The sequence below is a fragment of the Girardinichthys multiradiatus genome, chromosome 12 (assembly GCF_021462225.1).
Source record: "Girardinichthys multiradiatus isolate DD_20200921_A chromosome 12, DD_fGirMul_XY1, whole genome shotgun sequence".
Classification (NCBI taxonomy): Eukaryota; Metazoa; Chordata; class Actinopteri; order Cyprinodontiformes; family Goodeidae; genus Girardinichthys; species Girardinichthys multiradiatus.
Window position 1 is genome coordinate 31,881,166 of NC_061805.1, and position 14,813 is coordinate 31,895,978.

The window sequence follows — 14,813 nt, forward strand, 5'->3', positions numbered from 1 at the left end:
GCAGTCTCATTGCATATCAGTATTTTAACTTTCTTACGGGCTGGGATTCAAACCCATAACGGCTAAATCTAAGAGCAGCTCTGGTTTAGATGTAGATATTTAATCGATGTTTTTATGAAGAAAAACTACCTGGTCTAAAAGTGGTCTAAGCCTGGACTTAGAACTGCAAAAAAGTCTGTAAATAATCCAAACCAAAACTTTAATCCTTTTTCATAGTTGGGAAATTGTGTTAGTAATATCAATGTGCAGAAAAAGACTATGTATTTTTGTTTGAAGGGAAAATTTGAGAGTAGTAGTAATATGATGACATTTAGGGATATTTCTACTGCACTGGCAAATGGAAACATGCATTTTAACCTAAAGTGTCATGAAACATCTGAACTGTAAAACAGGCTGTGACAGCAAGACCCTTTCTGGATATCACCAGAGATAACATTCAGTTTGTTTTCATAAAGGAATAATGTCAGCAGCATGAATCGTAATTTCCAGCCAATCTACTGTACGGTCACGAGCTAAGTGGCCAAGTTGCACCTAACACAAAGATGAAGAAGCACTGACAGAATCCCAAAGTTATTTTGCTTTGTTAAGGAATTAATGGTATTGCAGTGACATAAAACAATGACTAATAAACATGAAAAATCCAGGATTTACATGTTATCTGCTCACAGAAAGGTATCAGCGATCTTTATCAGCAATCAACAGGTCCTTAAATTCAGTCCAGCTTATTCCACTTTTTATGTGGTTATTCCCCACTGTGGTGAATTAAAGACAGGCTACGTTCACCACAAAGCACATTTAAATCCATCAATAGATTAATGGTTCTTTAGGACTCCAAACTACTGCTCTTAGAGAATTGTCCTGACTTCTCCTCACTGGATACATTACAATATAAATCTTCACTTTATGAACTAAGCAGCAGACATTTCTATCAATACTTTTGTCTTGGGTGGACTTTGTCTGATATTCTGATGCCCAAGGCTGGCGTTCCGAACATAACGTCATCACTTTCTTGCAACTTTCAGCTTCTTTCTCAGCTGCCCTGTGCTTGTTTTTTTTTGTTTTTTTTCTTCACGCTATTTTACATATTTCCCAATTTCTGGGTCTTCATGAGTTACAAGTCTGAACAACTGAACAAGAAAGGAAGAGCTGTTAAAATGAGCATTTATACCATTTGCTATTGTTGTTGTTTTGCTTGTGCTTTTACTGTTTCTCTGCAAACCTTTCTATCATTCAGTACATAAAGTGACAAGCCTGTTTTGGAAAAACCCCAGCCGGTGAGTTAATGGAAAGATTGCTATAACAACCAACACACAGACACACACATAGTCCCAGTCTTCCCCTTTTCACCGTGTAGTTAGCCCTCACCTCAACTGAGGTTATGAGTTTTTGTCAAGGGAGGAGCACCCCGTCTTACAGTGTCTCATATGAAGCACAGAGCAGGAAATTGAACGAAAAGGGTCTGAATAATAACCTAATCAACACCCACCCAGACAGATTGAGTGTTTGCACGGAGGACCATTTGGTGTAAGGTGTGTGCACATCCCATGACTCAAAACTGGATACACTGGAACCAAAACATAAAACACATACACACACACATACACAGGATGAGTGAGAAAAGGTCATGCTGGAAACATGCGGAAGTGAGCAGGAATGTTAAGAAAGACTAAAGGATGAATTACAGATCTAGATGAGAGACACTTTCAGCAAGAGCTGCAGATGTTTAAGAGACAAAAGCAAAAAGTGACTGAAAAATCTACATCAGCCCTCTCCCTTTGCATAGAATCTGCTTTGTCTATGTTAAGAAAGGAATACGGAGATTTTTTCCCCAAGAACAGAAAGAGAAACTTGTGATGTTCTCTTTAAGCTGAGCCACTGAATTTGTCCCCAGTCTGTTTCAGGTATCATTAACATTCCTGTAAAATGCCTCTGGTCCGATCACGTCATATCTGCCCAGTGTGAGTTAACAATCTCTTAGTTCTTCTCCTTCCTGACCTGCAAAGCTTCTAAGGGGCCATTCATGAAAGAGATAGGCAGACAGAGTCCTTGGGTAGAGTAGGGGAAACGCGACAGAAGAAGATAAAAAGCTGTTCATGTTTAACTATCCATTTTCTTTATTGATTCAAATATAGATTATACATTTCACATTACCAGAAATGGTCTTGAAAATAATAGCATGACCAAGCCAAGCAGCTTGTAGTATTCTACAGAGTATCATACATCTGCACTCAGAGGGCTTTGCAAAGCTATTTATAACCCTTGAACTTATGAACCTTTTGTAGGGGTTGAAAGCAAAGTTAGGTTATAAAACTATTTAACGACCTTCAACTATTTCAGAGCACTGTTAAATTCATGATCCAAAAACTCGAAGGAATACATGCAAAACCCTGCGTGGCACATTCGCCTAACACATCACCCTCATAATGAGACATGTTGGTGGCCGCATCATGCTTGGGGAATGCTTTTTAGCGGGGACTGAGAAGCTGCTTGATGGGAAGAGGGATTCAATTAATCAATCCTAGACTAAGGGCAGCAGAAAACAAATACACAGCTAACCTTTTAAATTTTTACTAGGAATAACTTTTAAAAATCAATCTTGCACGCAATTTTTTAGTCTGGGACATAAAATCTCAGTAAAATATATTGAAGTTTGCAGTTATAACACAACAAAATGCTACAAAAATTAATGGCATATGAATACATTTGTAAGGCACTGCATATAATGAGAATGCTTTTATTTTTAACCACTCTTTCTTTTTTTGTCTCCCATCTTATTGATTCAGGATTCTTGCCTGGAAGTTCAGTGCTGCTTTGAGAACCCAGTTTGCTCTAATGCTGTAAACCAGCCTTAGGTGTGGGAGTCCCCTAATTTTACAAGCTCATTTTATGGTCTTTCTACAGAGTGCTGCTAAACCCCAACAATTAAGAACAAACATTACAGCTCACTTCTGAGGAATTTCTACCATGCAGTTCCAAGTCTCCATCTTTTAGTGGGACAATGTATAGGTTGAGACATTCCAAAATATTTTAAAGCACAGCACAGAGAATTAAAGTTATTTTTCAACGATAGAACAATACTCTTCTTTTTGCTAATCTCCATGGCCTGATGCCAGGAAAGTTCCCAAAGGAGAAAAAAAAACATCAGATAAGCAGAGGAAGGAAGGGGGGGGGAGTCTTTGAATATTTTTGGACACCACCCACTAGACACCACCTACATATTTAACTTTATGTTTCCATTACCATGCGCCACCCCCCTGCCCCTTCCCACAAGAAGCCAGAATAAACAACTCCTATACTGCTGCTTATAAACGCAACACAGCCTCTGAACAAATTAACTTGTAACCAGCATGGGGTGCAAGGAGGTGCAAAATTACAGCATGAATGACAATTATGTTTTATAATTATGTTAAAGCTGTAGCCTGAGGGGCAGAGCTGAAACACAGAGTTTATGCGATGTGGGTAACAGGCCCAACCAACCTGTTGCCCACCCACAGTGACAGAAAAGGAGATGGATGAACGCTTCTGGGCCACGTATGTTAGTTAAAGCACTCACACGGGGAGGAGAATTAGATTGTACACATTTATAATTAGCTTAGAGGCTATGGTTCCCTGTGCCTTCCTGTGTGATATTGATGAGTGTTGCTAATACTGTGTAATGAAGGTGGCCGAAACAAGACGAAATCTAAGTCATTAGGTTTATTAATGCTTCTAGAGAAGAAGACAGAAATGTTTTAATCAGAATTCCTGTGAAACCTAAACAGGTTTTAATAAATATTCTGATGGCAGATGCAGTAGTTTTTTAACACAAAAGATTTAAAGTATTTGTAGCAAAATGTCATCTTATTTGTTTATTCTTCTTCAATATAAATTTTTTTTTTTTTATCACTCCTACATCTCGGTTGCCTTATCTAAACATTCTCCTTCATAGTTTTTAATAGTGATAGCAGCTGATTGTCAAGCTGGATGGGGAACCTCCACCTCAATCCTAACTGACCCCATATTTGGCTCCATTGTCTTCCCATCAACTCTTCCCTGTCCCTGCTAAAGACAAGCATCCCCACAGCATGATGCTACCAGCACTGTGCTTCACAGTGGACATTTTTGTCTCATTTGACCAAAGCACCTTGTTGCACATGTTTGCTGTGTTCCATACATGGCTTGTGGCAAACTAGATTTATCGGGACTTTCTTTCAACAAAAGCTTTCTTCAGGTCAGATTAGCGGCATACTAATAGCTAACTAATAGCTGTGATATCAACAGATTCTCCTACCTGAGCTGTGGATCTCTGTAGCTCTTCCAGACTTACCAAGGTCCTCTTACTTTTCTGATTAATACTCTCATTTACTGCCAGTTTTAGTGGGCAGGGATGACTTGGTAGGTTTACAAATGAGCTGTCACCTTTCCATTGAACAGTGCTCTGTGGGATATCCAATGTTGAGGACATTGTCTTATAAGTTAAATCTGCTTCAAACTTCTCTACAACGTTATCCCTGACGCTTCTGCTTTGTTCATTGATCTTCGTTTATTCACAAATGTTGTCTAAAAACACACGGGATGAACTCTATAATTTTGAGCCTTCTGAAAAGAATTGGCTGTACCAAGTTTTATTTAGGGGTATCTGGGGTTAAAGGGGCTGAATCACAATGAATTCCGATTTTTTTGTTTGTAAAACAAAGCAAATGAATTGAAGCAACTCTCTTGAGGTTACAGCAGTCAGCTCCTTAACCAAGCAAGCCACAACAGGAGCAAAGTATGGCCCAATAACAGTAAGTGATAACCATCATTTCAAGAGGTTACTTTTATCAAACTATTCTAAAGTATTTTTTATCCATACAGAAACTCTAATGATTAGGCGACTTTTGAATGCACTAGACTTTTATCAAGGACTTTTAGCATAAAACATGCACATCACAATCTTTTGTTAAAAATGAAGTGTAAGACCTAGTATTTATGTTTATCTGTTTTGAAAAAACATTGTGTTGTTAAGAGCACCTTAATTGTGCCTGTCAGACCGCTAAAATGTAATCATACTTGCTCCACAGCATATATAGCATTTTGCATAAAGGAAAACTATTCTCTGCAAATCAATGCCTGTCTTTTGACATGACAAACAGCCCATCAGCTGCAGGACCGAAAAATAAACTAATGGACATCAAGTGCTATAAGTGCATACCTCTCTTGTTGTCTTCTGCAGTCAAACAGCAGTGTAATCAATCAGATGAGGAAGTTAAATATCAGTCCAGAGTCTAACCTGTTTGCCGATACGTTTTGAAAGAGTTCAGCAGCACTTAGCGCTCTCCTTGTAATAGGCATGATTAGGGGAATTCATGTTTCCACCTGTGATCAGGCTGTCGTGGAAAACCCCAACTAAATAACAGTTCATAAATACTGAAAGAAGCCTGACAAGACACACACACGATTGAATGGTAATCATGCAAATGATCAGCTGATGGTATCAAATGTTCCAATAAAGGCATAAAATGGGAAATATGCAAAGTAAGGCATCGGCCGTTTCCATGCAGAGGCTGCTTCCCTGAATACAAAGAGGAGGTAAAGGAGTGACTGTAACAGCAAAGAATAACCTTTAAAACAATGCACTGCTAAAGACATGAGCGCATGTGACACTGAAGGCTGCCATGCTTTCTCACCAAAGTGTGGTCCAATTCAAAGCAGGGTGACCTACTTTTCCCCGTCACTCTCCCTACTGTAGCCCTGCCTCCAAAAGTAGCATCCACTGCAGTCAGGTTTAACAGTGTCCAGTGAAGCCACTCTAGGCGTGCTGTCTGTTGTCTGCACCCTTTTTTGGTCCATGAATGCATGATTTGAACAAGAAGCTTTTTAGAGCAGGGTTGATAAGACAAATTCTTCCTTTTTTTCAATCATGCTTGTCCTCTAGAGGTGTCCCCAGTGAAAGATGGGGATGTTACCTTAGATTGCCTCCCTGCCAACAGCAGCTGCCTATTAATTTCCTACCTTCAATGACACCAACAAGACATACGGTTCCTCACATCGTTCTATCGTCTCCAGTGGAGAGATAGGTGGGGGATGAGAGCGACGGCTCACATGTATGAACTAAAGAAGGGCTGAATGTGAAGCCTGTGGTGAGAAAGAACATGAACCAGTTTATATGAATGAGCAGAGAGAATAAAAGTTTCTGACTGAAAGAATTCAATAAAATGAATGGCATCCTTATGATCTAATGTGTAATTTCTATGTTTTTATTTTCAAAGCAAGTACCACTAGCTCAATCTCTCTGTGTTTATCTGTGGCTCATGCCCGGGCAGGGTCACTTATAGAGATATCACCTTTTACTTTGTATACTCTCCTTTTTTATTTTACATAGAAAATACCCCCTGACTATGTGCTTCTGTGTTTAGCTATGTCTCTTTCCTGCTGCTATCAATACTCTTTGTTTTTCTATCTCATAAAAATTATTCTTGGATCAGTGCTTTTGTGTTTAGCTGTGTCTCCTTTCTAGAATGAACCAGTGATGGAGCGAATTCTACTGATAACTTTGCGTACTTTATCTATTTCTATTTTCAAGAGAAAGTACTCCTGAGTGAGTGCTTTTATGCTTAGTGTATGTCTGTTTTTAGGACAGAATAATCTACATGGCTATTGCTCACAGTAACTTTTTTTTTTCATTTAAGTCTCTTCCCTAACAAATTTACTCCTGGACCAGTCCTTCTGTGTTTATTATGTCCACCACCTGCCATCTCAGCCTGCAGTTGTTCAAAGTATATGGCCACTCATCCAATTCCAATTCCAATGGGGACAATAAGCAAAATGTAAATAAAAACAGAATACAATTATTTGCAAATCCTGTTCAACCTATAAGCAACTGAATACACAACAAAAACAAGATATTTGATGTTCAAACCAATTAATGTTACTGTTTTGTTGCAGATAGTCACTTATATTAAATTAGAAACTTGCATTGCGTTCTAAAAATGCTGGGACAAAAGACTGACAGGGACAGTGGAAGAATGCTAAAAAAAACCTGTTTGAAACATTCCACAGGTGAACAGGTTCATTGGAGACAGGTGAGTGTCAAATGCACAACTTGTCCAACAGTTTAAGAACTATGTTTTGCACCATATTGTAAGGAATTTAGGGATTTCATTATCTACACTCCATAATATTATCAAAAGATTCAGGGAATCAGGAGAAATCTCTGAATGTAAGCAGCAAGGCCCAAAAACAACATTGAATGCCTTTGACCTTTGATCCCTCAGGAGGCACTGCATTAAAAACCAACCTCATTCAGTAATGGATATTACCACATGGGTTCAGGAACTCTTCAGAAAACCATTGTCAGGTAACACAGTTGGTCGCTACATCTACAAGTGCATGGGTATCTATGAAGGAACCATTAATGGTGGGAAAAGATACATACAGGTTTTGGAGCAACATATGCTGCCATCCAAGCAACATCTTTTTCAGGGATGTTCCTGCTTATTTCATCAAGACAATTCCAAGCCACATTCTCCACGTGTCACAACAGCGTGGCTTCGTAGTAAAAGAGTGCAGGTACTACACTGACCTGGCTGCAGTCCAGACCTGTCTCGCACTAAGAATGCGTGGCACATCATGAAGCGCTAAATACGACAACAGAGACCCCGGACTGCTCAGAAACTACAAATCTTCATCAAGCTAGAATGGGAAAGAATTCCACCTACAAAACAATTAGTGTTGCAAGCATCAAATTCAAAATGAGTAAATATATGCAAAACAATACATAACAATAATAATTGAATAATAATATAAGATATATAAGATAAACAAGGCTTATCAGTTTGAACATTAAATATCCCAATATAGGATGGGTAAGCAACAGCAGATCAGAGGAAGAAACAGAGGTAGTGAATGTTGACATGAGGGTGTGTAACCAGGAAAGTCAACAGCTAATCCTTATTATATCCAGCAGGTGGAGGATCATGTGACACACCATTAGTTTAGTCGCCTGATGGTTGCATATTTTTAAGTTAATAGGGTATTGTATTATTTTAAGATACACAATAAATACAATGAAATTACTGGAATGCCAAGCACCAAAGAAAGCAAAAATTTTTAGCTTTCTGTCGATTCGCATTCTCAGTCATCTTGAATAATGTATGTATTTCATATGTAATTCCATTAATTCCTAATCTTGAACAAAAGGATTACTCCGTCTGTCAACCTACAAACCAATTTATACAAGAATATAGAAGCATACTCCAGTATTTGAAATGATTCTCGATGTAGGATAATGGTCTATTTCTGAATAGCTCAAGAACATACATCCATCTATTGTCTGCATCTGCTCATCCTTGCAGGGTCGGTGCCAAACTTTAACAGTCAAATACACTCTTGACAGGTCACCAGGGCAACACAGAGAGACATGGGGTAAACAACCATGCAGACATGCCTAAGGATAATTTTGAGTAACTAATTAACTGATGCATGATAGAAACCCTGCATATATTTGGACTGTGGGAGAAGGCTGAGGTACCTGGGAAGAATCCAAACTTGTACACCGAAAACATGAAAGCTCCACACAAAAAGGCATGGCTGGCATTTGAACCCAGGATCTTCTTGGTGCAAGGCAACAATATTGCCAGCAGAGCCACTGTGCTGCTGGGAGTCAGTGCAGTTAGAGTTGTCTTGCATTGAGAAACTGCTCACAGATTAACAGTTCACATTGCCTGCGTGAAACTTAAACTGGATTCTTGTGAATATACATGATGACCTGCATGTGACGTAAACAATGATTAGTTATGTCCCAACTAAGATATAAAAACAAGGCTAAAGATTTGGAGCATTTTTAGTCTGCAGAAACATCTTTTATACATCGGAAGTGAAGAGAATTTAATTAAATAGGGCTGGGTATGATTAGCAAAGCTGTTATATATTTTTTAAACAATTGGGATAGGTAAGTCATTAAGTTTACATCAATCTGCATCAATACGACCCCTATAGCAGATATGCTAAATAGTAGAATTAATTAGAAAAAAATAAACTGTGACAAATCAGATCCGCAGAGATTGATTAAATATCTCAAGCAAATACTTAAAAGTAACCTTGATAATACTGAACTACTTTAATCCTTCAGCCTCCGATCTAGTTTCTTGTTTTATTTGCCTTATTTGAATTGTTCTCACTGTTCTTTGCAGCTAAAATACTATTAAAGAGGAAAGAAGATTAATTCTATTGACAGATGATAACTGAGAAGGTTGCTTCCAATATCAGTCGGAAGCTCTCCAGTCTGAGAGTCACTCTCTGAGTCTGACACATGACACTGTGACCGACCGCTCAGGGGCAGAGGGATGGTGACTGAAAAGGAAAAGACGGGCATATGCATCAGTAGCTCTCCTCTGATAGTTCCAAAAAGCATTCCGCTTGTATAATCCTCAGTCATATGAGTGAGAGTGTGTGAACTCAGATGCTGGACAAGAAAACCGCACAGCCGCCGTTCCGTCCGTGTTCTCCTCCTATTTCTGTCTGCAGAGGTCACGCAAAAAGCGCTCCACTCTGCTGCCTGACAAGCATGAGTGTGTCTATCCTCCGTCTCTTCTCCTCATGCCCTGTTGGCTCTCAGATCATTGGTGTCAAAGGCAGTCATTGTTCCTCTCATCAGCATGAAAATATTAACTCCACCACCATTCACACAGCTCCACAAAAGCATGTGTTCTGCCTGGGTGTCTACTCGCTCATTAGCTTTGTTCTGGTCTGCTGAGGTCCACCAACTTCTAATAAAGATCAACCAGTTCTATAATGGATAAGAGCAAAAACAAACCCTGGGATAAAACAACAAAAAGGCATGTTTGCAGCTGCTGCAGAATTATCTCTTTCAGAGATTCAAAAAGTCTTGGTTTTTTAACATCTCAGAGGTCGTATGTGAGGAAGAGCAAGAATTTGTGGGTGACGGGCTTCCTGACCTCTTAGTTGAAAAGGAATTTCTCAGTATGTGCATGGTCACACTCTCACCACAAAATATCTTAAACACTGAAATGACACTTATAGAGAGACTGCTTCACGTTTCACACATTTCTTGTGTTTTACTGTGGGAGAAATCCGGATTTTCAACAAATTTCAAAATAAAGGACAAATTACACTATTTTATATTTACTCTGGGTCAAGGTTAAATGGATCATTTCTGTGGGAAAGTGTATTCTTTTATCCTGGGGGAATGCTTACTGGCAAATCAACTATCTGCTTACACATGTGAGTAGTGAGATCAGCATATTAATATCTCATGAGGTAGTTATGACACATTTTGTTTGCCTGTAGGGAAATACAGGTGCATCTCATTAAATTAGAATGTCATTGATAAGTTCATTTATTTCAGCAAATTAATTTAGGGAAGAAAACTTATATTTTAGCTTCATTACACAGAGAAGGATACGTTTCAAATTATTCTTTCTGTTAATGGTGTTGATTATGTCTTACAGCTAATAGGACCAATAAAAAAATCATTTTTATTACAGCAATGTCAAATAACTAATAACTATGTTTAAGTACAATACAGTATATACACTCAGTGTTTGGTCAGGGATCCCTTAACATAAATTACAGCACCACTATGCCACCAGCGTGGCATAGAGATGATCAGCCTGTGGCACTGCTGAGGTGTTAAGGAAGCCCAGGTTACTTTACTAGTGATGTTAAGCTCGTCTCCATTGTTGGTTCTGGCGTACTTCATAAATTCTTTGTGGGGTTTACATCAGGCCAGTTGCTTCCCAATCAAGCACACTGATACCAAGGTCCTTAAAGCAACTATCGGTACCGCTGGCAATGTGGACAGGTGCCGAATTCTGCTTGAAAATAAAATCTGCATATCCATAGGCATGTCAGCAGAGGGAAAGAAGCGTGAAGTGCTCTAAAATTTCCTGGTAGACAGGACTTAGTGGACCAACACCAGCAGACGATATGACTCCCCAAACCATCACTTACTGTGGAAACTTCACACTGGACGCTCTGATGTCTGGCTCCAGCACAAGTAGAGAATCTTGTCCAAACTCCTAAATTGGCTTTAATTCACAATCCTCTGCTTATCCCAGTTGCTTGTGCGGTTTTTGGTATCACACTTTTTCCGTCCACTTAACTTTCCAATAATATGCGTGAATACAGCACCCAGCTTCTTTAACAATGACCTTTTGTGGCTTACCCTGTATGTCAGCAATCTTCCTGTGACTTTTTGTATCTTATGCATTTCGTATTAGAAATAGTGGGTTTTATGTCGTATTTTTGATTTTTAGACAAACTAATTTCATTTAGCTGTAAGACGTAATCATCAAAATATCATTAATGTGTAATAAAACTATAAAACTTGAGTTTAATTTTTCAATGATGCTCTAATGTACTGAGATGCACCTTTAGCGATTAAAAACAGCAAATAACGATGTAAAGAAACTTCATAATTTCAGCAACAACTCACCAGCTCATCCAAATTTCGCATGTCACACAAAACTCTCTTCTGGGGCCAGACGTACGGCTCTGGATCTGGTTCCTCTTCATCCTCCACACTCTGACAGCTCTCCTTCCGACTGTAACACCTGCTGGGTGAGCTCTCCTCGGCTGGCTGAACTCCCTCGGCCCGCAGGCTCTCCTGATCCCGGATCTCCTCTTCGATCTCCTCCTCCAGCTGGATTAGCATGGGGGCCAGCATGCCAAACTTGGACCCCCGCCGCGCCACCTCCAGGAGACACAGGATGAAATTCTTCTCGTTGCATCTCTCCACCAGGTCGTTGGTCTCAAACATGAGGACGTCCTTGATCCAGAGCTCCTGCCTGCACCATGTGATGAAGTTAGACACGTTATCCCGCGCCAGGAACGAGCCGGGGATGACATTTCGCGACTGGAAGACAACATCCTTAGATGGCACCTTCATGGACTTCGCAGCCTCCGGGTACTCCAACTGGAATTCCTGCGCGGCTCGGTTCACGTTGTTGGCGTGCCGACACAGGGCGCAGCCCGTCCCCAGCGCATCCATGAAGGTGTCCGCGGTGACATCCAGATCGTAGAGGGTCTTCAGCCATTCAGCCAGGTCCTCCTTCATGGCATAAAGATATTCTTCGCTGGATTTAAAGGGCCGGATGCTCTTAGAGGCGGCAGACTGAATGTTGCTCTGATCAGCCATATTGTCAGGTTTTGTATCAATAAAGTCTTACCTGATCATCCCCGACTGTCTCATTGCATAACTACACTTTGAAGACTCATCCGCAAAACGAAGCGCAAAGACAGTTTTGACGCACCCATGCTTATTTGCATGTGCGCTTTTGTACTGGAGCTAATTGAAGACAGGCTTTGTGTTGTCAGGAGCATATCGGGATGCGGGGCGGTCGTGGCGCATGGATGCGTTTTCCGGATGTCTGCGAAACCCGCTTCCTCTACCGAGCTCATCGCAAGGTTCCGAGGAGTGGGAGCGGAAAAATGGATCAGTCCTGGTGTGCCGACGCTCATCCGATCCCCAGTTAATCTACCCGATGACCGCTGGTTCCCGTCGGCCACGCATTTCCACGTGTCGCCATGTCTGTCCGAGGCCCGCCAGCTCCTTGTCGGGAGAAATCACGGCCACTGAGCAGCTCCCAGTCCACAGCTCATTTCCCTGCAAACAGGCTCAGCCCATGTCGCACCGCCTCTTGCGCTGAATATGTTGACCTGCTGCAGCTTAAACCAGCAGAGCGACTCGGAGGCACATCCCATTATGAGGGATAAACGCTGGAAGAGGAAAACTTAACCCTATGTTCACCAAATCAGCCCTGAACAAAGTGTCTGATGGACCAGTATATTCCTGAAATTATTGAATCTCATCTTGTTCAAAACTGACTTTAAGAGTGACAATTCAGATTCAAAAATAATCCAAAACTATCACGTCCTTTATTAGTGTAAATATGCTTCCTGAATTCATTTGTTTCTGTAATTGATAAAGTATGAACATATTAAAGCGACTTAAGACACAGAGCCTCTAAATATTGGATACTATCGTATAGCTACAGCATTTTGATAACGTGTAAACTTTGGCACATCACAAACACAAGCTTTATGTTATTGAGATTTTATGTAACAGAAAAATACAAGGGACTGCATGACTGGGGATCGAAAAGAAAAGGATACATGATTCCTAATTCTTAAAAAATAAAAACAACAACTAAAAAAATGGGCTATGAATTTGTATTTACTCTGATGATACCCCTACATAAAATCCGGCACAACCAGCTGGCTTCAGAAGACACATAATTAGGTAAACAAAGTCCATCAGCGAGTAGGCTTATAAAAACTCTGGATGAGCTGCGGTAAACAGGACCATCCCTTGTAGGAAATAAAACTAAAAAATAGAGCAGAGGTGCACCTTCCACCAAGATGACGACCCTAAAACATTTAGCTAGAGCAACAAAGGTATGGTTTATAGCAAGCCATATTCATGTGCTAGAATGGCCCAGTCAAAGTCCAGTACGAACTTGAAAACTGATGTTCACAGAGACTCCTCATCTAATCTGAGTTTGCGCTATATTGCAAAGAAGAACCGGTAATAAAATGTCTAAAGATGTGCAAAGCTGCCATAGACATACCCCCCAAAAGACCTCCAGCTCTAAATGCGGTGACAAGGTTATTATAGTACAAGTGTTAGTGTTGAATACAAATGTACGCTTTTTTCAGGTTTTTATGGGAATAACAGAAAAACAATATCCAGTGTCTGTCTTGTTTTCACTTCACAATTATGTGCTATCTTGAATAAGTCTATTACTTACAACATTTTGAAGTTTTTGGTTGCAAAATTATATAGTACAAAATGTTAAGGGGTATGAATTCTTCTGCAAGGCACAGTACCAGCTGTAAACTCAGACCTGTACTTCACTTTATTGTCTTACCAATGATGAAGAGATAGTTGGGATAGAAGTACTGATGACCTTATCCAGATGATTACAGGTTTGTTGGCTTGTTACAAATTAACAACCTACTATAAGACGTTACAATACCTTTAAACTTTAAGACAGAAGACTGAGACCAATGAGATAATCCAATTTTCAAGAGTTACTCAGGCTGGTAACAAAGTACACAAAACAATCAGCAAAGATAGGAGCACATGGGCACATGGATATGCTATGGGCGTGATAACGTTTTTGTTATTTATTTACAGCTGAACAAACAAGTTTGCTACAAATGCAAGGAGAGCAGTCAGCACCTGAATGATTTGCTGAAGATTTAATAGTAACAGTAACCAAAGATCCACAGTAAAAAAAAACAAAAGGCAACACAGGTCCTACATGATGAATTTAATGCTCTTTTAGGTTGATTCATTGTGTAAAATTCAGGAAAATAAAGAGAAAGTAATTTGCAATACTGGCATTGATTGATAAGAAATAACTTAGCTGATAAAACTGAAAAATGATGAACTTGGTTTCAGTGCTGTATATCCAGGGATGGGCATGCTTACCACCCGCTCAGTTAAGTCACTAAAAACAGTAGCTGCTTTAAACCCGCATAAGCAAAATGTCTTGCAATTGTAACATAATGTATAGCAGCTGACCCGGAGTTTGAGGTCTTCTGGTCATATTTTTAGTGGCAGTGTTTTCAGCAAAATACCTTCTTATTTGTTTGGACAACAGCCAGACACATGGCTTCAATATATGATTCAATGTTGTTTAACTGAAAAATATGAAAGGATATTTTAAAGGCTTCACTACTGACAGCGCATGATGCTCAAAGAACTGGATAACAGCCTTCAGTGCAAATTTCAAGGTTTCACAGTATTTAAAAAGAATGGATAATGAAGCAGAAAGAAAAGACGAGCAAAAACAGAAACAGATAAATTTAGGAGTTTTACATTGCTT

At 39.8% G+C, this 14,813-nt stretch overlaps 1 protein-coding gene across 1 annotated transcript in view; it reads right to left on the bottom strand.

The window, feature by feature from the left end:
• Positions 1 to 13,121, bottom strand: part of gas2l1 (growth arrest-specific 2 like 1) — a 39,973-nt gene extending 26,852 nt beyond the window's left edge. The window contains exon 1 of the mRNA XM_047380402.1: positions 11,417 to 13,121. Coding sequence (XP_047236358.1) covers positions 11,417 to 12,118 — 702 coding nt within the window. The 5' untranslated portion in view covers positions 12,119 to 13,121. The remainder of the gene's footprint in view (positions 1 to 11,416) is intronic.
• Positions 13,122 to 14,813: the final 1,692 nt, after the last annotated feature.